Consider the following 24,175-nt stretch of genomic DNA (forward strand, 5'->3'; position numbering starts at 1 on the left):
CCCATCCTCCTTCCATCAGTCGCAATCCTTCCATCAGCCCATCCGGGGGGCACGCAGCGGTGCCGTGGGGAGCGGGGGCGATGCGCGCAGTGGCATCCCCTCGTCCCCCTCATCCCCTCCTGCTCCAGCCAGGGCTGTGCTGGGGGGGTCCTGTGTCGCTCCCTGACCCCGGGGCTGTGACCTGAGCCCTGTCCAGCCGCGGTGGCAGGCGGATCCCTCGGGAAATAGCTCCGCAGCCGCCGTGCTGAGTCGCACCGAGCTGCTCCTGCAGGGGGGACAACGGGGGGACAACGGGGCTGCTCCGAGCAGGTGGAGCGCGAGCCGTGCTCCTGCTGGACATCCCCTCCAGGGGCCGGGGGGTGCCTGAGCTCCTGGGGGGGTGCCTGAGCTCCTGCGTGCCGTTCAGGGTGGTCGTGCACCTCTGGGGGTGACGCCGATCATTCGGTGCGGCGTCAAAGCCAGGTCGGTGCCCTACAGCCCCGCTAAGCCCCTGGGAGCCCTGCGGGGGGGTGCACGGGGCTGGGACTTGTCCCCTCTAGGGAGAAGGCCACCGAGGGGAGAGGAGAGCAGTCGCTGGGGCTGGGGGCACGGGGTTCCCCTGCCTTGGGGGCTTGCGCCGGCCGTGCCCGCGGCCCTCGCTGGTTGCCTCTGGTTCCTCGTGCACCGCCAGCCGCTGTGTGGCAGAGAGACGGGGCAGAGGCAGCCCTCGCTCGTGTGCCTGGGAGGGAGGTGAGGTCTCGGGGCTGTGCCTCCTGCGGTCCTCGAGGGCTCTGAAGCCAGCCCTGGCTCAGCTTCGGGCGACGGGAGGCGCGGGGCCGAGCAGAGGCGATGCCCCGCTGGGGGGGCGGGGGGGGAAGGCGGCTGCGGGGCTGACGCCTGGCTCCCCTTGCAGGACAGGTGCCTGAGGAGGAGGCCGGGCAGAACGGGCAGAGCCGCGGCCGGGCGCTGCCCAAGGCCGTCTGCATGAACGGGACGGAGCCGGGGCAGCTGAGCGCCAAGTCCAAGGCAGAGCGGCGGGCCAGCGCCTCTTCCAACCCCTCGCGCAAGGCCTGCTCGGCCAGCAGCAAGATCCGCAAGCTCTCCACCTGCAAGCAGCAGTGAGCCGGGAGCGCCCGCGCCCCGCACAGGTACGGCCGCGGTGGGTGGGCGCCCGAGGGTGCCCCCGGGGCGTGCACGGGGTGGGGGTTGTGGCCCCGGCTGGGGTGAGGGGGGGAGGTCTGGGGGCGCCCCTCTCCTCAGTACCAGAGCCCCCCACGTTCTCCCCTGCGCTGTTCCCGGCGTCGCCGCCCTCCTGCCTGCGGGGAGCGAAGACCCCAGGCCGCAGGGGGGTGCTGAGCGAGGGGCAGAGCCTCCTGGGGGGGCTCCCAGGGGTCCCCCCAGGGCCGGGAGGTGCCCAGCTCAGCCCCGGGGCTGCACCGGCCGTGCCCAAGCCCCGTCCTCCCCCTGCTCGGGCGCCCAGGGAAGCCGAGAGCCCTCCGTGCTCCCCCCCCCTCCTTTTTCCGGCTCGTTCCTCCGCTCTGCAGCCCTGTCCCCTTCTTCCCACCCCTCATTCATAAGTGAGCCAGCGATGACTCACGCTCAGCGCTCATCCACCCCCGTCCTCACGCTTGCGCTCGTCACCGGCGCTCTGTGGGGCTGAGGCTCTGTTATCTGTTTGGATCACGACCAGCTTTGTGGTGTGAAAAAAAGCCAGAAATAAAAGCCCGTTCCTCCCCCTGCAGCTGTCAGACCCGCGCTCAGCCCGGGTGGCAGCTTTCATCTTTAATTCATGGCGGGGAGTGAGTCACCTGCGCGGGGAGTTACTGCGCTGCCGGCAAATGCCTCGGCTCCGGGTCTCCCCGGGGAGCTGCTGCTCCTCGCGCCCCTTCCCGCTCGGTGACCACAGCCCGGGGGGGGGGGGCTCGGCTCGGGGTGGCTTTGGGGGTCCCAAGAAGCCCGCTCAGGTCATCGCCTCCGCTTCCCTCCCGGGTGAATCGCAGGGACGGGCAGGGTCGCGGCCGCCTGCTCCCGGCGCTGCCCTTCCCGTGGTGCCATCCCGCGGGGACGCCGGCCGAGGGCTCCGCTTCCTCCTCTCCATTTCCCTTCCCGGCTTCGGGGCCGGGTCTGGGGCTCCCCCACCGAAGGGTTGGGCAAGTGCTCGCCCCCTCCCCAGCCCCGGGGCTGCTCGCACCCCACCGCCGGGGGCTGGGGGGGGGTCCCCAAGGTGCCCGCGGTCGCTGCAGGGGCAGAGCCGGGTTCGGGCCCCGCTGCCCTCCCCAACCTCCTCTTGTTTCTCCTCCACGCAGCGTCCCAGGGCCTGGGCCGCCCGCGCCCCGCGTCCTCGCCCACCTCGGCGTCTCTCCTGGGAGCGGACTGTGCTTGCGACCCAAAAACCAAGGAAACCGACCGAGGAAAACGCCCCCACCCTCCCCGCGGCCCCCCCGCTACGGACAGCGCCAGGAGCTGATGGGGCGAGACCCCCTCCCCGACCACCCCGGACGGAGAAACCTCCGGCTGCGAAGATGCTGCCCCCCCGCCCCAATCACTCTTTGCCAATCAAGACACTGATTCTGTTTTTAATTTTGCGATGGGAAGGGTGGGACGGGGCCGGGGGGCGGGGGGACCTGCGCCCCTCTCCCCGCCCTGGCTGTGTAGAAGTCGTGCAAAGCCATTGCCGTGCACTTTATGTTTTAGACTACTGTTATATATTATATATTTTCCTCTTTTTTTTTTGTTTATATTTGCGGTATATTTAGAGATTCCTACACATCGTGATGTGTTTAAAATAAACCAGATGAGGAAAAAAAAAAAAAAACAGGTATTAAGACAAAGCAAAACTCTATTAAACCTGCATGCTGTAAAAGGGCTCGGAAAAGGGAATGGGTGCGTTCAGCGTATTTTTTTTCCTTTTTTTTTTTTTTTTTAAAGAAAAAGAAATAAAGTGAAAACAGAGAGGTGGGTTTCACGATGTCCTTCCTCCTGCCGCAGGCGGGTGCCGGGGAAACGCGCCCTGCCCGGAGCCGCGGTGGGCGAGCAGGGGAGGAAACGGCCCGGCGGGGGCAGGAAGGCGAGAACCAAGCTCGGAGAAGTCACAGCTTTGTTGTTGGTGTTGTTCTTTTTTTTCCTCCTTTGTTCATAGACTTAAAAACGCTGAGTTGTAGTCGGGGTCAGTGCTTTGGACAGAGACTTGCAGAGGGGAAGGAGGGACCCGGCCTCTTTACTCGCATGCAATGGGGGTGCCGCGGAGGGGGCGCGGGGCAGGACCGCGGTGCTGAGGGGGGGCCCTCGGCCGTGCCCCGTCCCGCCCCGCTGCCGAGCCCCCCCCGTAACACAGCTTGGGCTTTTTTCTCCTTTTTTTTTTTTCACCCATCCATTGAAACATAAATAAATTAAAAACAAACCAAACACAATAAAAAGCTAACCCAGGAGCAGCAGCATCCACCTCTGTAAAAATCAATAAATAACCTCTGAGTGCGCTGAGCCGCGGGGGGGGCGGGGGGGGTCACCCATGGCACGTGCCAGCCTGGCCCCCCCCCCGTCTCGTCACCGTGTGCTGGGAAGGGTCAGCACTGGGGACAGGCAAAGGGTGGCCCCAGGGGGCTCCAGCCTCCCCCGCCCCCAGGATGCTGCTGCTCTGGGGGCCACAGCTTGCCCGGGCCCCCCCAGGGGATGCACAGGCCCCCCCCCAGCATCCTCCTGCTCCGGCACAGCAGCCCCAGGCCTCGCTTCCAGTTCAGGCCCCAGGCTCCCCGCGGTGCCGGGGCTGCTCGCGGGCACGATCCCTGCTCCCCAAATGACGGCTCCCGTGCGAGAACAGTCCCCAGCTGACGGAGCAGCCTTATTGCTTGTTAAAAAAAAACAAAAACAAACCCAAAAAACAGCGAGAGGGGAGAGCGTAGCTGCTACACAGCCCTGCTGCGAGGTAAGGAGTAGGCCTCAGCTCGGTTCGGGGGTTTATTAGCAAAGTCCCTCGGCGCCAGCCTCCTGGCACGCGCCCTGCTCCACCTCTGCGCCCTGCCGGCACCCAGGGCCCGGCGGCTCCTCGCTCCCGCGAGCACCGGGGCTCGGCCACCCCGCGCTGCCGGCCCCCCGCGGCGGGGTGGGCACGGCCAGGGGCCCCCACGCGCCCGCCTGGCCTTCCCCGCGCCGGGGCCGCCCGTCCCGTGGCGCCCCGCGTGCCGCGCACCGGCTGCTCCCCCCGCGCCCCTTGCCGGGGTCTCTGCCCCCTCGGTGCCGGGCTTAGACGGGGCTGTGGTCGGGGGGGGCGTCGCTGGCCGCCACGGCCACCGCGCGCTCCGTGCTCTCGGCCGCCTTCCTCAGGTGGCCGTAGAGCCGCTCCTCGAGGCCGCCGGTGATTTTGTCCATCAGCTCCGAGCCGGGGCCCAGCCCCAGGCACTGCCCAGGGCCGGGGCAGTCGTCCCCGCCGGGCTCGGGGCTGGCCTTGGGCTCGGGGGCCGCCTCGCCGGGCTCCTCCACGATCACCTGGATCTCGGGGTCGGGCAGCGGCGAGGCGCTGGGGCCCCCCTCGGCCGCCTCCGCCGCCTCCTCGTCGCCGGCGCTGACGATGCGGGGCAGGGGGCTGTGGAAGCGGGCGTCCAGGGGGTAGTTGGCGCTGTCCCCGCGGCGCAGGGGCGTGCGGTGCCGCTCCAGCGCGGGGTAGCGCACGCCGGGGTCGCTGTACTGCTTGGCGTGCTGCCACTGCTTGCGCAGGTGGGCGCGCGAGCGGTGCTTCCCCCGCAGCGGCGACTCGTCGAACTGCGGGTCGTGGCGCACGAAGGCGTTGAAGAGCGCGTCCGTCTTCTCGTCGATGCTGTAGTCCCGCCGGGGCGGTGCCTCCCGCCCCGCCAACATCTGCCCGTACGGGGACCAGGCCAGGGGGCTGTGGGGACGGAGGGGACCCCCGCCCACCGCGCCCCGGGCTGCGCTCCCCTCGTCTTCCTCCTCCTCCTCCTCTTCTTCCTCCTCCTCCTCCTCCTCCTCCGGCTCCCGGCCCTCGAAGCTCTCGAAGATGGTGCCTTTCCGCCCCGCGCTGGTGAAGCAAATGCGCTTCTCCGAGGCCGTCTGGTCCTTGGGGTGCCCCTCCTCGCCCCCCCGGCTGGGCGCCTCGATGGAGGCGTAGCCGCTGTCCATCTGCAGCAGCTTGCGCGTGCCGGGCTCTGACTCCTCCTGCTTGGGCCGACCCCAGAGCTTCTCCTCGGGGCCTTCGGCCTCGTCCAGGGAGGAGGAGGGGCAGGGGGCCACGCCGCCGGCAGAGGAGACGCTGTCCCCGCCGTCACTGCGCACCGAGTCCTGGTCGTTGCTCCGCTCGGAGGAGGCGTACAGCTCCAGCGAGGCGCGCAGGCTCCAGATGTCGTGGTAGGCGCTGGGCTGCTCCGGGGCACCGGCCTCGCTCGCGCCCCCCTCGCCCGGCTCTAGCCTGCGGGCACCACCGGGTGTCACGGCAGGGATGGGGACGGGGACAGCCCCGCACGCAGGGGAGGCACCAGCTCAGCACCCGCGGGCTTGGTGGCAGCACCTCGGTGCCGTGTGGTCCCCAGGCCCCCTGCCCGCACCCCGTGCCCCTCGCCCCAGCTCCCATCACCCCAGGCCCCGCTGCCCCCCCCCTCCCCGAAGGCAGGGGACCCCCATGCACCCACCCCGTCCCCTCTATCTACTGAAAAATACCTGCCGAGAGAGGGTGGGGGGCTGGCGGGGGAGGGCAGGAAGGGGCCGCCCGCGGGGTGGAAGGCGACGTCGTCGGTGCGGGCGATGTACTGGATGATGTCGGTCTGGTGAGGGTCCCGGTCCTCCTGGTCCATGCTCTCGCTCGCCGCCCGCTGCCGCTGGAACTGGCGCCGCTTGGGGGACCCTGGGGGGGCGCAGGGCAGGGGTGGGGGCACGGTCGCATCCCTGCGGGGGGGTTCCCCCGCCGCCCCCCAGCTCCCACCTCTCGTGTCCAGGCTGGACGCCCGCTGGGTGCTCTCCAGCTTCCACTTCTTGATCTTGAAGTAGGGGCTGGCCCCGTCCAGGCTGGCGTGGCGGCGCAGGCGGGTGAAGAACTGCAGGACGGTGCCCTGGGGGGGGGCTGGGGGGGTGTCCCCGGGGCTGGCACTGCCCCCGCCAGCCCCCTTCCCACTCCTGGGTGCTGCGGCAAACTGGGGGCATTGGGGGGGGGGGGGGCTGTGAGTGCCGGCTCCAGGAGCAGCCAGGCACGGCCACCCCCAGCCCCCCCCGGCCCCGCTCCTTTGTCCTCCTCCTGCAGCTCGGCTGCGCGATGCACAAATGGCCCCTGGGGCAGGGGATGGAGACAGGGCAGGGGGGGCAGAGCCTATTTCTAGCTGGATGCCCCCCCACCAATCCTAAAAGCACAGAGCAGGGGGGCCCAGCAGCGCCTCCAGGCATGGGGCCATCCCCGTGCTGTCAGACTGGGGGGAGCAGAACGGTGCTGAGCCCGCTGAGCCCCTGCCCCTGCCCCTGCCCGCCCCAGCCCCCGGCCCCCACCCCGCACTCACCGAGGGTCCCTCCCCGGAGTCGGAGGAGGCAGAGGGGCTGGCCTCGGCGAAGCTGGTGTCCACGGTGGAGTTGTAGGTGTCCCCGGGCAGCGCCGAGCTGGGGCACACGGCGTGGCTGGGCAGCGCCGGCTGCGGCAGGGCCCCCGCGGGGGGCTGGGGGGCACAGCTCACTCAGGGGGCTTTGCACCGGGGTCGGGGTCTGCTGCGCCCCACAGCACCCACCCCTGCGTCCCTTCCACTCCCCCCAGCCGCATCCCAGCGCGATGCCCGGTCCCTGTGCCGCCCGCCCCCCCGCCCCGGTCCCCAGGGGGCTCACCTGGAAGATGGCGAGGCCGGGCTTGGGGGGGGGCAGGCGGGGGGTCATGGCCAGGCTGTTCTCGCTGGACTCGCACTCGTGGATGGTGACGATCTTGAGGGCGGGCGGCGGGAGGTGCAGGTGGGTCAGGCGGGCGTTCTTCAGGTGGTGGAAGTCCCCCTCCGTCAGCGTGTACCTGCGGGCACGCCGGGTCAGGGGGCGGCCCCAGCCCCCTGCCTGCCCCCCCCCCCCGCAGCCCCCCCCCCCTGCCCGGCCCTTCACCTCCTCCCCTTCTCCTGGGTCTTCTTGCCCTGGTCGAAGAGCGCGGCCTCGTTGAAGGAGACGCGGCGGGCGGTGGAGGAGCTGGAGGACAGGAACCGCTCGGTCTCCACATCCCGGTAGCTGGAGGACGAGAGGCAGTCGGGGTCCTCCACTTTGATGGTGATGTCTGCGGAGAGGAGCAGGGGGGGGGAGTCAGAGCCACCAGCCCCCCCCTCTGTGGGGCATGCTGGCTTCCCAGCTGAGGCCGGGCAAACTCGCTGCCCTGCTGGGAGAGCGGCTGGGGGGTGCAGGGGGTGCGCTGCCAGCCCTGCCCTAGCACCGGGGCGCTGCGCTGTGAGCAGGACCCGCTGTGCCCCCCCCCCCCCCCAGGAGCAGCCGGTGCCACGGGTGGGCGATGGGCGGCAGCAGCACCTCCAGCCCCAGCGCAGCGCTCACCCTGGGCCGGCTGCGAGTCGTCCAGGTAGCTGGTGTTGGTTTTCTCGGGGTCATCGCTGGCCCTGCGGGGGGAGAGGATGCTGCGAGGTGCCCCACGCCACGGGGAGCCGTACCGGCACCGCGAACGGCGCTGGGGCCTCGCGCGGGGCCCTCGGCGGTGCCGCAGGGCCCCGGGGGCAGTGGCACCACCCGTCCCCACGGACCTGGAGTGCCGGCGGTCGGCCTCACAGCAGCGGCGGCAGATGATCAGGATGCCGGAGAGCAGGACCAGGGTGCCCCCGATGAAGATGGAGAGCAGGGCGAGGAGCAGCACGTAGCCATCCTGCGGGGACACCTCGCCGGGCACCGCCTGCGCGGGGACAGACACCGGGGGCTTTGGGGGGGGGACACGAACACGTGCTTTGGGCTGGGGGGGCCCCTCCCGAGGCTGGTGCTGAGCGCTGCTCCCCCGAGATGCTCGCGCTCCCCCGCCGCCCCCGGGCCTGCTGCCGGCTGCGGGGACCTGCCTTCACCAAGGCAACCGCAGCCGGGGGGGGGCAGAGCCGCCAGCGGCCCCCGCGCCCAGCGGGAACGGGGACAGGACCCCGGCCCCTGCTTTTTGGGCACCCCCCTCCCAGCGCTGCGAGCCCGGAGCTCGGTGTCTGCAGGGGCTGAAGGGGGCACGGGGAGGCGCCGCCGACCTCCGGGAGCGGGTGACGGCGGTGGGACAGGAGGACGCTGCCACCCCCATCCCGCGCACCGACCCCGTCCCTGTCCCCGTGGCCGCGTCCTGACTCTCCCTGTCCCCGCACCCCGGGCTCGTATCCCACCCCAGTCCCTACGGCCGCATCCTGGGCTCGGCTCCCACCCCCGGCCCCGGCCCCCCAGCCCCACGCAGACCCCACAAGCCCCCCCCCAGCCCCCCCAGGCCGTGCCGCTCACCGTGGCGCTCTCGGTCGCGTTGTCCCAGGGGGTCGGCTCATCGCTCATGGTCCGAGCCAGCCCGGGCGCCTCCTGGGCCGCTGCGAGACAAAAGGGGGGGGCCCCGCTGGGATGGGGGGCACCGGAACGATGTGGGGGGGGGGGGCTCCTGCCGGGCCCCGGGCCCTGCCGGTGCGGAGCTGCCGGGAGGGACCGGAGGGGAGGGCCGGGGATGAAGGGATGGAGCAGGGTGTGGTCAGCACGGATGGAGGCCGGGGCGAGGATGGAGGCCGGCACCGAGGGAGGCCGCCGGGCCCCGCGGTGGGGTTGGGGGGGACACCGGGAGGGGACCGATCCTGCCCGGGCTCTGCCTCCCCCCCCCCCCGACCCCCCCGCAGCCGCTGCCCCCCGCGCAACGAGCGGGGGTGGGCGGGGGGGCGGCGCTGGGGGGGGGGGGTCTGAGTCAGCCCCGCAGCGGCTCCGCCACCGGGGGGGGGGCACCGGGGCCCCACCGGGGAGGGGAAGGGGCCGGGAAGGGCCGAGCCCACCCCCCCCCTCCCGGGCAGCGGAGCCGGGCGGACAGACGGACCGGCAGACGGACGGACGGAAAGCGGCGGCCTTCGGGAACCGGGCTGGGCCCCCCCCGAGCCCCCCCCAGGGTCCGCGGGGCCGTGTCCGTGGGGCCGTGTCCGTGGGGCCCGGGGGATGCTGTCGCCGTGGGGAGCCGCGTGCTCCGGGCGGGGGGGGCGCGGCAAAACCGCCCAAAATCGGGGCACGGAAAAATGTGAATGGAGCCGGGGGGGGGGGGGGGGGCAGCGTGGGGAGGGGTTACCGGGGCACCGGGGGGCGGGGAGAGCCCCGAGCCCGCACCGGCCCCGGGCATCCCCCAGCCCTCCCCCCCCCGCGACCCCCGGGGGCTCCCCCCACGACCCCGGCCGGGCCCGTGGAGGGTGGGGGGGCCGCGGTCCCGCGTGGGGCGGCCCCCCCCGGGTGGGACCCGGCTGGGCGCCCCCTGCCCCGTGGGGGGGGCGTGAAGAATGCCCCCGCTGTTCCCCCATCATGGAGGAATTCGGTCTCCATGGCGACCCGGCGGGAACAGGCCGGCCATTGTCTGGACAGCGGCGGGGGGGGGCCGCGGCCGGGCCCCCCCGGGCTGTCCCCACGCCGGCCCCCGGGGGCACCGAGCAGGGCTGAGCCCCCCCCCCGCGGGGCACCGGGCGGGGGCGGGACGGATCCTGCCCCGCTGCCCCCCTCCCCCGAGGCTGCGGCACCCCCGGGACCCCCCCGGGGGGCTGCACCCGGCCTGGGGAGGGGGCTGCGGGCAGCGGGGGGGGGGGGGGGGGCTGCGGGCAGCGCCGGTGACAGCGGGACGGAGCCCCCGGGAGCCCCGAGCGCAGCGGGCGGTGGGCTTGGCTGGGCCGGGCTCCCCCCCCCCCTCCTGTCGCGCCGGCTCCGTCTGTCGCGATAGCGGCGGGGCCGGACACTCACCTAGAGCCGGGGCCGGGGCTCCATCGCCGCCGCCGCGCTCGGTGCGGCCCCGGATTTATGAATGAACCGGGGCCGCCCCCGCGCGGCGCGGCCGTCACGTGGGGACGGGGCTGCCCCGGCCCTGCCCGCACCGGCACGCTGCCCGCCCCCGGCCCTGCCCGCCCCGCAGCCCCTGCCCCGCAGCCCCCCGCCCGCAGCCCCCCGCCCCACAGCCCCACCTGCCCCCGTCCCCCTGCCCGCTCCCAGTCCTGCCTGCCCTGTAGCCCCCTGCCCTACAGCCCCCAGCCCTATAGCCGCCTGCCTTATAGCTCTACAGTCCCCTGCCCTACAGCCCCTTGCCCCATAGCGCCCTGCCCGCCCCATAGCCCCCTGCCCGCCCCATAGCCCCCTACCCCCCCAGCCCCCTGCCCACCCCCCAAACACCACAGCCCCTCCCACCCCCACCACTACAGCCCAGACCGGTGCATACACCCAACCGCCCCCCCCATCACCAAACCGACTCCGGCCCTACAATAAACACCAGAAATAAACACCGGGGGGGGGGCGGACCGCGCGGGAGAACTACATCTCCCATGCGCCCCAGCGGCCCGCCCCGTGACGTCACCCGCCCGGCGCCCCACGGGCCGTGTAGTCGCGCGGCGCGGGGCGGGCCGGGAGGCGGCGGGGAGGACTACAGCTCCCGGCGTGCCCCGCGCCACCCCCCCCCCCTCCGCTCGCCCTTGCCGGGCCCGGCCCGTGCCCGCCGCCGCCGCCGCCGCCATGTTGTGCGCCCGCCGCCTCCTGCGCCTCGCCGCGCTGCCGCCGCCCCGGGCCCGCTCCTACGCGGAGCCCGCGGCCGGGCCGGCCGCCATGGCCTTCACCTTCGCCTCCCCCACGCAGGTAGGAGGCGGAGGGCGGCGGGCGGCGGGTCCCGGGGCCGCGGTGACCTCGCAGTGTCCGCCCGGTCCCGTCCCGTCCCGTCCCGTCCCGTCCATCCCGGCCGCTCTCTCCCCGCAGGTTTTCTACAACGGCGCCGCCGTGAAGCAGGTGGACGTGCCCACCCTCACCGGCTCCTTCGGCATCCTGGCGGCCCACGTCCCCACGCTGCAGGTCCTCAAGCCCGGCGTGGTGACGGTGTACGGCGAGGACGGGACGGCCACCAAGTACTTCGGTGAGGGACGGGGACGGGGACGGCGATGGGGGAGCTGTCGCCGGGCTCTGCGGGGCCGGGAGGGCCCCATTTGGCTCCGGGGGTCCCTGCCCAGCGGCTGGCGGAGGCACGGCCGGCTGGGGGCCGAGGTCCGCTGCAGAAGAGGGGGCTCGGCGCAAGGCGGTTGTTTGGGGTTCGGGTTTTCTTCTGCTCAGAGGTCACTGGATCGTAGAACCATAAAAAAGCTTGGAAAAGACCTTCAGGATCATCTGGTCTAAGCGTCGCCATCCCGTGCCAAACCATGTCCCCAGGCACCACGTCCAGCCTTTCCCTTGCAGAGCTTCCTCTGCTTTACCTCTCTCCTAGCTAACCCGAGGCTGACGCTGCCTTGGGGCTTGGGGAACGTCACGGGAGGGCTTTGAGGTTTTGGTTTGGCAAAGGGAGCTTGGGGCTCCCCATGGTCGCCTCGCCAGAGCTGCCCTGCGCGCTGACCCCCCCGGCAGCCCTGCCTGACGCCGCTGTGCCTTCGCAGTGAGCAGCGGCTCCGTCACGGTCAACGCGGACTCCACGGTGCAGGTGCTGGCGGAGGAGGCGGTGACGATGGACATGCTGGACCTGGCCGTGAGTACCGCGTCCCCGCAGCCAGGAGGTTTTGCTCCCCGCTTCTCTCCTGCGGGGCGCTCGTCTCGGGAGCTTCCTGTGGCTGCGAGGCGCGCACCAGGACCCGGGGCTGCGCCTTCACCCCCAGCTTCCCTGTCGGCGCCCACCGATCGGGATCAAAGGCTGCTCCTCCCCGGCAGGCTGCGGGGGGAGGAAGCCGTGCAGTCGCGAACCCTTCCCCAGGCCACATCCCTGCCCTCGGACAGATGCTGATCTGGCCCCTCCCCACCCCTCTTCATCTCGGGAACAGCTTTTCCACAGCAGGGCCTGGTGATAAGGTGCCTGCTGCCAGCCCGGCACGTAAACAGGCTCCTGCAGCCCGCGTGGGGCCCCGTGCGTGGGGCTGATGACTGCAGCGTGTTGGGGGGGGTGATGATTTGAGTGCTGTGAGACAGCCACCCGCCCTGCGGTGGTCTCTGGGTGACACATTCCTTGTGCTCTCGTGTTCAGACTGCAAAATCAAACCTGGAGAAGGCCATTTCAGAGGTGGCTGCCGCGTCCGATGAAGCTGCTAAAGCAGAAGCTCAGATTAAAGTAGAAGCCAACGAAGCCCTTGTAAAAGCCCTGGAGTAATCTGGTAAGCGTCACCTACGTCCTCGCTGAGACTCCCAGACCCGCTCTCAGTCCTTGCTCCCTGCTGCCCACGGGGAGCTTCCCCTGGCCGTAGCCAGGCTGCGTGGGGGGCCCTGAGGGCTTGTGCCTGGCGTTTCGGGAGCGGTGACACGTTTCGGGAGTGGCGACACGAGGGCTGCCCCTCTCGGCCCCTCCGTCAGCGCCAGGGGAGGCGGCGGGGCCCTGCTCGGAGCCGTCCCGGGGCCGCTAGATGGCAGCAGGGCCCGGTGCTGTGCCGCGGCGCTGGAGCGGGCGGCAGCCTGCGGTCACGAGCGGGGCCTCGCCGCTGCCTCCAGGTCCCCGCTGGGACAGGCAGCCCGGGGCTGGCCGCGCGAGCAGCCTGCGTGCCTGGGGCCCCGGAGGGAGTGGTGCGGCCTCTGCTCCGCGTACACTCCCTTCCACTGCAAACAAACAGCTTCTGTCTCGGGGGAGGCGAGGCAAGGCTGCTTACCTCGTGGCCCATTTTCTCTGTACCCTGCTAAGACTCTGCCTCATCTCTTTTCTTCCCACGTGCTGGCAGCTGGAAGGCTTTCTGCGCGGCAGCGTGCGCGCTGTGCCTGGCAGGTGAGTCACGGAGCCTCAGACGGCCTCTCTCCGGAGCAGGTACAGCAGGGCAGCAGCTCCCCCGTGTCTCCCCGATCTCTGCTCCCTCTGCTCTTTGGCCCTTGGGGTCAGCTCTGAGAGTTTGCTTGCAGCCATTTAGCAACGCGAGCGAGGCCTCGGGTCGGGATCCTGCTCCGCCGAGCCCACCCCGCGTTAAAACCAGCTCCGCCTCTGTGTGTTGCAGGAATCCCACTGTCGCTGCAGAAAAACCCCAGGCTGTCCTACTTGTTCTGGCTTCCCCGTTTGTACAGATGGTGCGGGACAAATGGAGGCGGAGAAACCGCTCTGATCAATTAAAAGGAAATGCAATCCTCTCTTGTGGCACGTCACCTTCTTCTGAGGCGTCAAACTGCAGCTCGAGCTGCGCCGGCGGCTGGGAGCGTGGGGCAGGGTCAGTCGGGGTGCGGGCGCTGTGCTGAGGTGCACCTCCAGCACCGCTCGGGGTTCTGCTGCGCCTTCCCGTGGGAGATTTTCACCCCGGGCTTATCAGGCAGATTTTATAGCTCCCTCCCTGTGCTGTCAGCCACCTCCACTGCCAGTAATCCACCTGGACAGCAGGATTAGGGCAGCGCGGGAGGAGGCATCTGCAGGGCAGCGCAGGTCTCTGCCAAAGGCTTCCTGTTGTGCCTCCCCCGCCCTGTTTTCGCTCAGCCTCCCGGCTCCGCTGCCGCAGGAATCGCGTCAGCCCTGCTGTTCCTTCGCGGTCCTTCCTGCAGCTGGACAGCAGCTGCCCAGCTCTGCCCCGTTTCCCCGCTGCTGCGGGCTGTTTGCACGCGCGGGTGGCGTGCGGAGCAGGGGGAAGTCTCCCTCCGCTCCTCCGAGGCAGGCTCGGTGCGAGAGGGAAGCAGATGCTCTGCTTGGTGGGAGCCTTCCCTCAGCCTGTGCAGCGGGGCGGGGGGGTGCTGGCAACGCTCTGCTGGAGCTGCCGGCTGCTTTGGGGCTTCCCAGCACAGCCCCGGCGTCCTCAGTGCCGGGAGGAACCCGGAGCTGCTCCCCTGTCCGCAGCGAGCTCACCCGTCCCCGCGTGCCCCGCGAAACGCGGCGCTGCCGGGAAGGAGCAGGTTGGAGCGAGGGGCCCGAGGACGCGCATCGCCGCCGGCACCAGCCAGCGGGGCTCCGCGCTCGGTGCCGTCCTCCCCGCGCCTCCCGAGGGGGGATTTCGGGTTCCCGCTGCTGCACAAACCCTCCTGGCACAGGGGGGGGGGAAAGCCGAGCGTGCAGCGTGACCGCCCCTCCTGGCTCCATCCCCTTTCCCCTCGCACCGCTCGCCGGCAGCACCTCGCCCCCCGCCTGCCCTCCCGCGGCCCCGGGGGGGGGCTCGGCTATTTTCGGCGCTGCCACCCAGGATGTAATCTCGGCTGCCTCCTCCTCTCCCCGCCACCTCCTCCCCCTCCTCTCGCTCTCTCTTGTCTTTCTCTCCCCCCCCCCACCCCCCTCCACAAGTGATCAAAAATAGGCCTGTGGTGTTAAATTTCTCACTCTGGAGCTTATTAAAAGCCTCTGAGTGCCTGACGCTGAGCCTATTTGAAGATCAGCCGGCTTCCCAGTTCCTGAGCTGCTCCAGTGCCTTTTTCTTCCCTTTCCCTCTCTTTGCCCTTTTTTTTTTTTTAAAGGTCATACGTTGCGCCGTGCATAAGCGAAGCCTCGAACTCAGGACGAGTGCTAATTAAAACGTCTCGGGAATAACTGGGGACGGGCGGCCCTGCTCCCTCTTCCGCTCCCTCTCGCTCTCCCCTGTCCCCGGTTTCTATTTGCGGCGTGCGTGAGCCTCCCTCGACACACGCAGCCGCTCTCTTTCCGACGGAAGGTGGCTGATTTTTTTTATTTTATTTTATTTTATTTTTTTCTCTCATCTAATGGAAGAGCGTTGGCGAGGCCGGGAAGCTGGGGAAACGGCCAGCTGCTATTTTTAGGATGGGAAAAAAAGCGTCTCCGTCAGCATCCTCTCACCAGCTCTTCCCGCTGCCTCCTGCCAGCTCCAGCGGAGACAGGGGGGTGCCGGGGGGGGGGTCAAGCACGGATCCGGCCCTGCCGGGGCCCTCCCCAGCGTGGCGCCTGCTGGGACTTGTAGTCTGATTTTGGGGGCGAGCGGCGGGGGGCTCCTCCGTCCTGCCCCGTGGCCGAGAGCCCCTGGGGATGGCTGCGTCCCCTCCGTGCCTCGGGGGCTGCCCGTTGCCCCCAGGCTGCGGGCGGGGGGCTTGCACCCGTCCTGCTCTGCCCCCCCTCCCCGCGGCCTCAGCTCCCGGCCTCTTCCCCTGCCTCGTCCTCCCCAGCCCTGCCGCGGGTCTGGCTGGGCGCGGAGCAGCCTCTCCTCCTCCCCCGGCTCGCCGCGCTCCCTCTGCCCACGCCGCGAGCGGTCACGGCCCGCTGGGGGCCAAGAAATCGCTGCGGCTGCTCGGTGGGAGGCGAGGCCCCTCCTGGTGCAGGGCTCCGCTGTCACCCGCTGCCGCAGGGGACGGGGGGGACGTGCGTGCGCCCCTGGTGTGAGCCAGCAGGTGACCGTCCCCTTTCTCCTCCCCAAACTGTCCTGCCTCGGGGAGCTGCGGTACCGAGGTGCTCGGCGATCCCCGGGGTGCCGCAACGCACCCGGGGGGGTGGGGGGGTGCAGCCCCCGTCCTCCTCGCAGGCGGGGTGAGAGCCCCATCCCCGCTGCGTTTTGGGGTCCGGGAGGTGTCAGAGACCCCGCAGCGGGTACCGAGGCGCTTCCCTGTCCCCGCACTTTGCCCCTGCTCCGGGCAGGAGCCGTGCGGCTGCGGGGCCGCGGGCTGGGACGTGTGGGGGCAGCGGCAGCGGCGTCACGGGGCCCGGGCTCCGGCTGCCTCGGCCGCCCCGGGGCGCGGCGGGCGGCAGGGCTGGAAAACGGCGTGAGCGGGGCCGCGGCACCCGCGTCCTCCCTTTCCACCCGGCGCTTTCACCCGTGACTTGCATCTTCTGCTGCCAGATGGAGGGTGGGGAGCGGGGCCGGGGAGGCTCGGAAAGTGAAGCATCACCATCGCTGCCGGCGGCTCTTCTCGTGGGGGACGGTTTCCGAGAGGGGCTGGGCGCTGCCGGCCGCATCTCCCGGCGCTGCCGTCCCCTCCCAGCGCTTGGCCGCGCGGTGTTTCCACGGTCCCACCCGGATCCCAAAATGCAGGGGAAAGGTTTGAGCTCTCCGCAGGAAAAAAAGAAAAAAAAAAAAAAAAACCAAACCCAAAGCCCGCCGCAGCCCCAGGATTCCCCTGGCTCCCGGCGGCACTGACTCATCCGGCAGAGCCGCCCCTTTCCCTGCCCAAACCCGCGGTGCTTCGGATCCTGCCCGGCCTCTCGCAGCCTCGTGCCCCGCGTTGCAACATCGGGGTGCGGGGGCTGCCCGGCGCCCCTGAGCCTGCCGGGGGAAGGGGTGCTGAGCCCGGAGCTGGGCCCCCCCTCGGGGCCAGCAGCACCCACCTGCCCCTGCCAGGGCTTTGTGGCCCCCCCCCCAAGGTCGTGGCCATGGGCGCCCCGGCGTGGGAAGGTCAGCAGAGGCTCTGCCAGCGCGAGCCCAGCTGCGTCCTTGGGCCACGTCGCCCTTGGGTGGCTCGAAGGCCGTATCCTCGCACTTCCTTCTCCGGGGGGAGCGCTGCTGTAATGATTAACCCGCGCTGCCGCAGCCGTTCCGTCCTGCAGCCTTTTTCCTCTCGGTTTCCAGCACTGGAAAATGCTCCTCTTCCGCACGCCTCCCACGCGCGCTGCCCTGTCCCGGCGGTGGGAGCGTAGGGGGGAAAAAAATCCCCGCCGCGAGGGGCCGAAAGCAGCCCCCCAGCCCCATCCCGGGGCGCTGTGCCGGCAGATGGCAGTGGAGCCATGGGGAGCCCCCGCCCATCTCCCCGCCGGCTTCACCCCGAAATGTGGGCGCGGGCGCCGGCGGGTGCTGCGGAGGGCGGGCGCTGCAGCCGGCAGGACGCTGCTTGTCCCGGTGCCTGCCCCGCGGCTCGCGGTCCAGCAGCCTCGCAGCGCCGCGCCGGCGAGCGCAGCAAACCCTTGGCCCCGGGGCGGGTGCTCCCCGGGGGAAACCGAGGCACCGGTGGGGAAAGCCGGGACGGGGCGCAGGAGTCTCGCTCTTCCCCCAGAGCACCTCGGGGTGCTCTGGGTGCCCCCGCCAGGCACGGGGAGCTTCGCCCCGGGGAGCTACGGGGCCGGGAGCGGGGCAGCGGGGGCGGCGCGTCCCCCCCGGGGCTCCCAGGTGCCTTGGCAGGGCTCAGGGACCCCGGGGGCCACGGGCGCAGCCCTCGCTCGGGGCAGCTTTGGCGGCCGCTGGCGCTTGGCTTCACCGGAGCCAGCCCAACGCTGCGGGGTGCACGGGGGCCACCGGCTCGGCTGGGGCACGCGCCCCCGTGGTGGGGGTCCTGGCAAAGCCCCCCCCCCAGCTCTGCCACCCCCTGCCCGGGGCCGCGACCCACGCGGGGCAGGGGGAGGCCGGGAGGAAGCGGCTGCCAGCTGGGCTCGACGCCGGCTACAAAGGCGGCCCAGAAAGCCCGAGCGGAATGAGGTGGCGCCCGGCCAGGTTCCCACGGCGGCCCCGGTTAAGAAAATACACCCGGAGCTGGTGGCGGTTGCCGCAGTGACGGGCCGGGTGCTGTGCCACGGGGGGGGGCACGGCCGGACCCAGGTGTGCCCAGCCAGGACCCTGGTGTGGGCCACAAGGGCCGGGTGGCGGAGCTGGGCACCGGTGGGGACCAAAGGCTCCTGCCCTGGCTCCTGCTGCCCCTGCCAGCCTTTGATGTGCCGGGACTTCGCCCTCGGTAAAGCTGGGAGGCTCCCGAGGAGCTCCAGGCTGCAGCCCGCTGAGGTGCCGGCACCCAGCAGCACCGAGGTCCTGGCACCCAGCACCACCGAGGTCCCAGCACCCAGCACCGCCAAGGTCCCGGCACCCAGCACCACCGAGGTCCCAGCACCCAGCACCGCCGAGGTCCCGGCACCCAGCACCACCGAGGTCCTGGCACCCAGCACTGCCGAGCGGGGCGAGCACGGAGCCGGTGTCCCCGCGGCCTCCCCACTGCCTGCTCCACCACGGGGCCGCCCTCACCTCCGGCCCCGAGCCCCCCGCTCCTCGCCGGGCCGCGGGGAGGAAGCGGCCGCAGCTGCCTGTGCCGGTGGGGCTCTTCCTGGCGGGGCTGGCGCCGGCTGGGGCCCGGGGTGGGGAAGGGAAGCCGGGGGGAGCCGGGGAGGCTGCCCTCAGGAATGCCCCCGCGCCGCGCTTTCATCCCCGCTGCCTCAAAGGCCGCCTGTGTGCAGGAGCGGCCGCCCCCCGGCCGGGTATAAATAGCCGGGATTGAGGCCTGGCGTGACACTGGAGTCCCTTCTGCCACCGCCACCTTGGGCGCCCCCCCCCCGCGGGACCTCAATGGGGGCATTGTGCGCCCGCGGCCCCGCGGGCACGTCCCCGGCAGCTGCTCGGCGTGACCCCGGCTGCTTCCCCCCTCGTGCCAAGGCCACCGCGGGGCCGCGAGGCCATGGGGCGCCCCGGCAGGGAGGGGACGCGGGTCCCCACCGCCCTCCTGCCCGGGCAGGTGAGGCCGTGCCCGCTCCATGCCCCTCTGGGGCGAGGGCTCCCCATCCTCCCGTCCCCATCCCTGTCCCCACCGGGCCGGCTCTGCCCTGGCCCCGCCGCCCCCTCCCTTCCCGGGCAGCGCCGGCAGCTGCTGTGGGGCGTAATGACAGGGTGTGCCTGCCCCGGGGAGGAGAGCGCGGGGAGGGAGGGAGGCTGCTGCCACCCAGCAAGACGGGGCCAGCCGGGCGCGGAGCTTCGCCGCCTGCCGCCGGCGCGGCCACACCTGTGTGGGCTGAGCGGACCCCGCTGCCGCCCCGACCAGCTCCTTCGCGTCCCGGCTCCCCGCGGACAGGCTGCTGCAGGCCGGTCCCCCCCCGGGCCAGGCAGGTGCAGGAGCACCCGGCGCAGGGATGCGGGGCACGGGGATGCCTCCGGCCACGCTGCACCCGCCGCGGCACGGCCGCCGCTGGCACCGCGCTCGCCCCCCTGGCCGGGCTCTGCTGAGGTTTTCGGGTGTGCCGGGAGCGAGGCCGTGCGCTGCCGGGGGATGTCCCTGTCCCTGCTCGCCCCTCGCCGCTTCCCCGCATTGTGTCCCCCGTCCGGCCCCACATCCTGCCGAGGCAGATGGGCCCCGACCCGGTGGCGAGCCCCGGCCGGCTGCAGCACCCGCAGCATCCCGAGCTGTTGCAGGCACCCCAGGGGCGCAGGGTCCCGGCACGGAGCTCGAGGAGCACGAGCACCCTGCGCCCGGGGTCCGAGGGGACTGGGGCAGCTCCGTGGTGCAGGGAGAGGGGCCGTGACCCCGGTGAGCCGCTGTGCCCGGGCTCCGTTTGCCACCCAGCGATGCCGTGCCCCACGCCGCAGCCTGGTTCCTGGTTCCTGGGGCTCTGAGGGGGGCTCGAAACTTTCTGTGCGCATCTCGGCACCGGCCAAGGGCTGTGGCTGGAGGAAGAGGAGGGGAGCCGGGCCGGGGGCTGCAGCAGCAGCACCTTCCCTTGGCAATTCACCTCAGTGACAGCCCTAAGCTGAGGCTTTTTGCTCTGAAGGCTGTCAGGAGCAGCCAAAGGCGAGACACAGTGCTTGGCCTCCGCTCCACAGAGGTCCCCTGCGCTGCTCTCAAGTTTCTCTTTTGCTTTTATTTGGTTCTTGTTTTCCTGAGCATGCCCCGCGTGCACGCGGGCTCCTGAGCCTCTCCCGGGGCCGGGGGGAGCGGGATCGACGCCGCTGCGCTTTTGGCCGATCGGCGACGATGGGCTCTGCGGGGCGGGCACCGCAGAGGTTAGAGCAGAACCCCGCTCTGCTGGTGCTCCCAAAACCACAGATGATCTAATCTCCTGCAGCCTAACCTATCGCTGCCGTATCGCATTTCCCCTCAAAACCTAATCCTGCAGAGCGCCCCACGTCACTGGGGCCCCACAGGCTGGCCCTGCCAGCAGCACCCGTGTGGGGAGCACCCACGGGCGACCTCCAGGGCTGTGCTTGGGGGAGGGAGCGGGACCAGGACCGGCCTCCCCTTCCCCGGGGGGGCTTTTCCAGCCCGGGTGGCAGCAGGGCCGGTGCAGCCGGTCCGACCCGAACTCAGCCGCCTGCAGAGACCTTCTGCCTGCCTGACCCCGGCCCCAGGAGCGGGAGGGCTGCCCGGGAGCCGCCGGCCTCCCCGAGATGTTGGCCTTATCTGGAGGCCTATCTCGGCCTTGGTTTGAATCTCGCTGCAGTAAATACCCCACGGGGCCGAGTTCTGGGCACTCGTTGCACCGTGCACAGGGCAGAGGGGAAAGAAAAGAGCAAAAGGCAGCAGGCGAGCAGGGAGAGCCGTGGCACGGCACCTTCTGCCCAGTGCTCACTGCGAGCAGCTCGAGCTCCTCCGCCCCGTGTGCCTCTTTCGCCACCGCTGCCCAAGCGATCGGGGAGCTCGTTCCCTGCCCACCGCCCCCCCCAGCCCGGCCGGGGGCTGTGGATGCCGGATTCCCACGATCCCTGCACACCCGAGGGGGCTCTCGGTGTCCCATGCGTGCTGTCAGCATCCACGTGCGCCGAGGAGGGGGAGAAGCGCCTGGCTCCGGGTTCTGTGGGCAGGGGGGACTCAGGTCCAGCCCCGTTTATGGCCGGGACAGCCTCTGCCTTCGCGGGTTCGTGGGGTGTTGGGGCGTGCTCCTGCCCACGCGCTGCAGCGCGCGCGGCGGGTGTGAGCGGCGTTTCGGGGCAGGGCTGCCCCCGCGCCAGGCAGCGTGGCCAAGGTCTCCGTTGGGAGCTGAAGGCGCTATGGGGAGACAAAGGTTTAATTAGGGGTTGTTCGGCTCTCTCTGATCCTTCCGCCCATTATCTAATCAGAGCAGGGTGTTTAGCAGGCCACGGTGTGGAGTGAGTCACTTCCCCCACCGCTGCCTCAGTTTCCCCACAGGTAGCACAGATGAGCTGAGCCCGTCTCCCTGCAGCGCGGCTCCGTGCTGGGGAATGCGGCGCAGTGGGTCCGGCCCAGGGCTGGATTCCTCCATCTATTCTTAGCTCCCACTGACTCACCCCGACCCTGTACACGTCACTTCCCCCTCGGCCTCGATTCCCCCGAGCTGGGAAATGGGCACAGCGCGGTCCCGTTGCGGGCAGACGGGGCAGGTCCCGCGGAAGGACGGGGCCGGGACGGGCGATGCTCGGGGAGCTCCTGGCTGCGGGGACCTCCCGGCGCACCGTGCCCAGCAGCTCCTTTGTGGTGACAGCGCCGGTGACAGACGGGGTCCAGCTCTCATTCCCACCAGGATTTCCTGCCGCTCTTCCCAGAATAAAGCCGTGGCCCCACATCCGTGGGGGGAGCGCGCAACCCCACGTGGCCACCGGCCAGGAACGAGCTCCACCGCCCCAAGTGGCACCGGGACCCCGGACCCGGCACAGGGCGCAGGGGCAGCACCGGGGCCATGCAGCGGGACACGGCGGTGCCCCCCAACCTGGCCAGCCCCCCGGTGCAGGGGGGGCCGTGCAGGCGGCTCCATCACCATAAACAGGAACCGCGGCCGGGGGGAGAGCGCGGCCCAGCCGGGAAGCGAGGGGGTGCGTGTGCCCGTGACGGGATGTGTGTGAGCGGCGTGAGCCAGCGTCCGGCCAGGCCGGGGGGGTGCAGCAGCGGGTTGAGCGTGCAGGGGACCTGGGCAAGCGTGCATGGACAGGAGCACACATCCAGGAGGGCGTGCCAGTGTCTGTGCATGCAGCGAGCACGTGCGTGTGCATGCACAAGTGCAGCACGCCGCGAGGCGCTGCAGAGCGGGTGCACACGCGCGTGAAGCGACGAGGCCAGGAGGAAGCGCCTCCTCCCGTCCTCAGCCCCGCTGGGCTGGGGTTTCCTGTGGCACCACCCGCCCTCGGGGCTTGTTTTCCTCCTCCCGGTCTTGCCGTTCTGGTGGGTGCCGGCCCTGGCAGAGGGCAGGGATGGTGCTGGGGAGCCTGCGCGGGTGCTCGTGTCTGCGCCCTCCTGCACCCCACGCTGTGCCAGAGCCCGTGGTGCAAGGGGTGGCTGGACACCCCGCAGGGCCCCCATCCCTTTGGGAGCGGTCCTGCCCCCCCCCTCCGAGGCAGCAGCAGGGAGGACGGGGCGCCTGCGGCCCCGGGGCTGGCACCGTGCCCCCCGCGCGGGTGAGGTCCCCGCATTCTTGATGCGGCTCCAAGTGGAGCAGTGGGCAGGCGCGAGGGGTGGGGATGCCGCCGCGCTGAGTGTGCGCCCGTGTGTCAGCGCGTCGGGGCACCCGTGGGACGCGCCAACCCACGCCCCCCCTCCAGGGCTGCCCCACGCCCCCCCTCAGGGCCCCGCACCGGCATCGCCCCCGGCCCTTGGCACAGGCTTGGGCTCTGCAGGACCCCAGCCGGGTGCCGGCCCTGTCCCCACCCTCCGTGCAGGCGAGATGGGGCAGACACCCGTGGGTCGAGCCCTGGGGGTGCGCTCACTGCCTGGCGGTGCCCCCCCTCCAGCCGGACACCCCCCAGGCAGCCACACTGAGCCCCCCCCCCGGCCATGGGGCAGGAGGTGTGGGGCTGAGGGATGGGCGCAGGGGATGCTGCGCCCCAGTGCTGCGCCCCAAAGTGGGGCAGCGGACTACACCCCCCACAATGCACTGTGGGAACCCACTGACCCCACCCACTGTGGGGTGGCACGGGGCATTATGGGATGGGTAGTCCCCGGGGGGGGCGGGCTGTGGGGCAGGAGCAGGATGGGGCGGCAGGGCTGGCGGTGGTGCCTTACGGAAGCCCTGCCCGAGGCGACCCCGCTCGATGCCCCCAGGGCACCCCTGTGCCCGTCACCCTGGGCTCAGCCGGGGCGAGGCAAGGGCAGGGGCAGGCCGGGGGGATTTGGGGGAGCCCCTGGGCGAGGGGTGTTGGGGAGCAGCCCCGGGACGGCGGCGGAGGCGCGGTGCAGCGCGGGCGGTGCTGGCTCGTGGCCGGAGCTTGCTCAGCTTCTCTCTTGCCCGGGCTGGACCACAAAACGCCCGAGCTGGAGCTGAGGGCTGGGCGGGGGGGGGTTGCATTTCCCTCTGATTTAGGAGCCAGGGTCAGCCGAGGAGCCAGGTTCAGCGCGCAGCCGAGGAGGCTGCCGAAATCCCAGGTCCTTCCCCTCCCCTGGGCTGGCACCTTGCTCAAGCATTTGTAATAATAATAATGATAATAATAATAATAATAATAACAACAACAACAACAGGCTGAGTTGTCATCTGACTCCCGGAGCCGGTGATTTAAAGCAGACCAACAAATGTCGCGGTGTCTGAGAAACCACCGCGCGGTGCCGAGCACAGACGGGGCCGCATCCAGCCTGGGCGCTGCGGAGGCTGGCGAGGGGCTTTCCAGGGACCAGGGGGTGCTGGGGCTCCACGGCGCTCTCAGCTGTACCGGGCAGGGGTCCCTCACCCAGGAGCCCCTTCCCACCCCGTGCCCGCATTTCGGGGGGCTTCAGGCTTTCCCCCTGCCCGCCCCACGCAGCGCTGGGCTGGCTGCGGGCGGGGGGGCGAGGCGGGGACATGTCCCGGCCCTGCGGTGCTGGCGCTGGGGCCAGCTGGCCGCCCGTGCCTGGCCCCGAGCGGAGCCAGGCTGCACCCGGGCCAAGCCCGCGTGCTGCGGCCGGCGAGGGGAAGGAATCAAATCCCAGCCCGGGCCAAGGGGGTGGTGCCGGCCACGGGACCGGCAGCGCGCCAGGGCTGGCAGGGAGCTGCTCGCCCTGCGTCAGCGGGGACGGGGAGCGCGGCGTCCCGGAGGGGGCCGTGAGCTCAGGGCGCCCAGAATAGTCCTGCCCTCAGCGCCGGCAGCGGGGCCGCGGCACGGCCAAGTATGGCCCCGCACCTGGGCTCGGCGTGCTGCTATATCCAGAGGGATTCGCCATCCTTCCCGGGGCCGGGGCCAGGCCGCGTGGCTGTGGCTCACGAGCTCGGCAGCCGGGGTCCAGCAGCAGGCGAGCAGCCCCCCGCCGCGCTGGGGGTCACCGCTGCCCCAGGGCGGGCGGCTCCGGGCTCCTGCACCCCGCAGCGGGTGCTGCCCGAGTCACCCCCTTTTGGTGACTTCACCTCGGGGCTCGCCCGGCCTCAGCTCACCAGGCACTGGGGCCCCACAGGGCTGTGGGGCGCCCCAGAGATGGGGCCCGGCCGTGAGGCCAGGCTGGGCCACCGGGGCCGGCTGCCAAGGTGTCCCCAGGCGGCGATGCGTGGACGCGCTGCCAAGGGCCACCAGGACACGTCCCCGAGAGCCGGGAAGCACACGGAGCCGATTGTGTGTTTCTAAGGACACGCCTGGGTGTTTACAGCCCCACCAGCGTCACCGACACA

The 24,175-nt window shown here is 71.3% G+C and overlaps 3 protein-coding genes across 4 annotated transcripts in view; 2 read left to right on the forward strand and 1 right to left on the reverse strand.

Moving 5' to 3' along the window:
- STK11 (serine/threonine kinase 11) overlaps positions 1-3,848 on the forward strand; it is a 39,088-nt gene extending 35,240 nt beyond the window's left edge. The window contains exons 9-10 of the mRNA XM_083811037.1: positions 893-1,127; positions 2,286-3,848. Of these exons, the coding sequence (XP_083667163.1) occupies positions 893-1,101 (209 nt within the window). The 3' untranslated portion in view covers positions 1,102-1,127; positions 2,286-3,848. The remainder of the gene's footprint in view (positions 1-892; positions 1,128-2,285) is intronic.
- Positions 3,849-3,872: 24 nt separating this feature from the next.
- Positions 3,873-10,013, reverse strand: CBARP (CACN subunit beta associated regulatory protein). The gene is made up of 10 exons (XM_083811032.1): positions 9,871-10,013; positions 8,404-8,483; positions 7,686-7,831; positions 7,483-7,544; positions 7,048-7,213; positions 6,787-6,961; positions 6,471-6,623; positions 5,906-6,113; positions 5,644-5,827; positions 3,873-5,395 (listed from the first exon to the last, which is right to left on the reverse strand). The coding sequence occupies exons 2-10, from the start codon at positions 8,449-8,451 to the stop codon at positions 4,219-4,221; spliced, it is 2,319 nt and encodes a 772-aa protein (XP_083667158.1). The 5' UTR covers positions 8,452-8,483; positions 9,871-10,013; the 3' UTR covers positions 3,873-4,218.
- A 548-nt stretch (positions 10,014-10,561) lies between these two features.
- Positions 10,562-13,188, forward strand: ATP5F1D (ATP synthase F1 subunit delta). 2 transcript variants are annotated; one of them, XM_083811049.1, is made up of 6 exons: positions 10,562-10,749; positions 10,867-11,020; positions 11,532-11,620; positions 12,110-12,236; positions 12,792-12,835; positions 13,059-13,188. In XM_083811049.1, exons 1-4 carry the CDS (start codon positions 10,630-10,632, stop codon positions 12,230-12,232), a joined length of 486 nt encoding a protein of 161 aa, XP_083667175.1. In that variant the 5' UTR covers positions 10,562-10,629; the 3' UTR covers positions 12,233-12,236; positions 12,792-12,835; positions 13,059-13,188. The 2 variants fall into 2 exon arrangements, with proteins under 2 accessions (XP_083667175.1, XP_083667176.1); XM_083811050.1 differs by lacking the exon at positions 12,792-12,835 and having other exon boundaries at positions 10,568-10,749.
- The last annotated feature ends 10,987 nt before the right edge of the window (positions 13,189-24,175 follow it).

Source organism: Anser anser (assembly GCF_964211835.1).
Source record: "Anser anser genome assembly, chromosome: 25".
Taxonomy (NCBI): Eukaryota; Metazoa; Chordata; class Aves; order Anseriformes; family Anatidae; genus Anser; species Anser anser.

Excerpts from the sequence above, each read along its gene's own strand:
- CBARP (XM_083811032.1), bottom strand. The coding sequence starts at position 8,451 with ATGAGCGATGAGCCGACCCCCTGGGACAACGCGACCGAGAGCGCCACG. Across the intron at positions 7,832-8,403 it reads ACGCGACCGAGAGCGCCACG|GCGGTGCCCGGCGAGGTGTC; the intron begins GTGAGCGGCACG and ends GTCCCCGCGCAG. Across the intron at positions 6,962-7,047 it reads ACCCAGGAGAAGGGGAGGAG|GTACACGCTGACGGAGGGGG; the intron begins GTGAAGGGCCGG and ends GCGTGCCCGCAG.
- ATP5F1D (XM_083811049.1), top strand. The coding sequence starts at position 10,630 with ATGTTGTGCGCCCGCCGCCTCCTGCGCCTCGCCGCGCTGCCGCCGCCC. Across the intron at positions 10,750-10,866 it reads CCTTCGCCTCCCCCACGCAG|GTTTTCTACAACGGCGCCGC; the intron begins GTAGGAGGCGGA and ends CTCTCCCCGCAG. Across the intron at positions 11,621-12,109 it reads TGGACATGCTGGACCTGGCC|ACTGCAAAATCAAACCTGGA; the intron begins GTGAGTACCGCG and ends TCTCGTGTTCAG.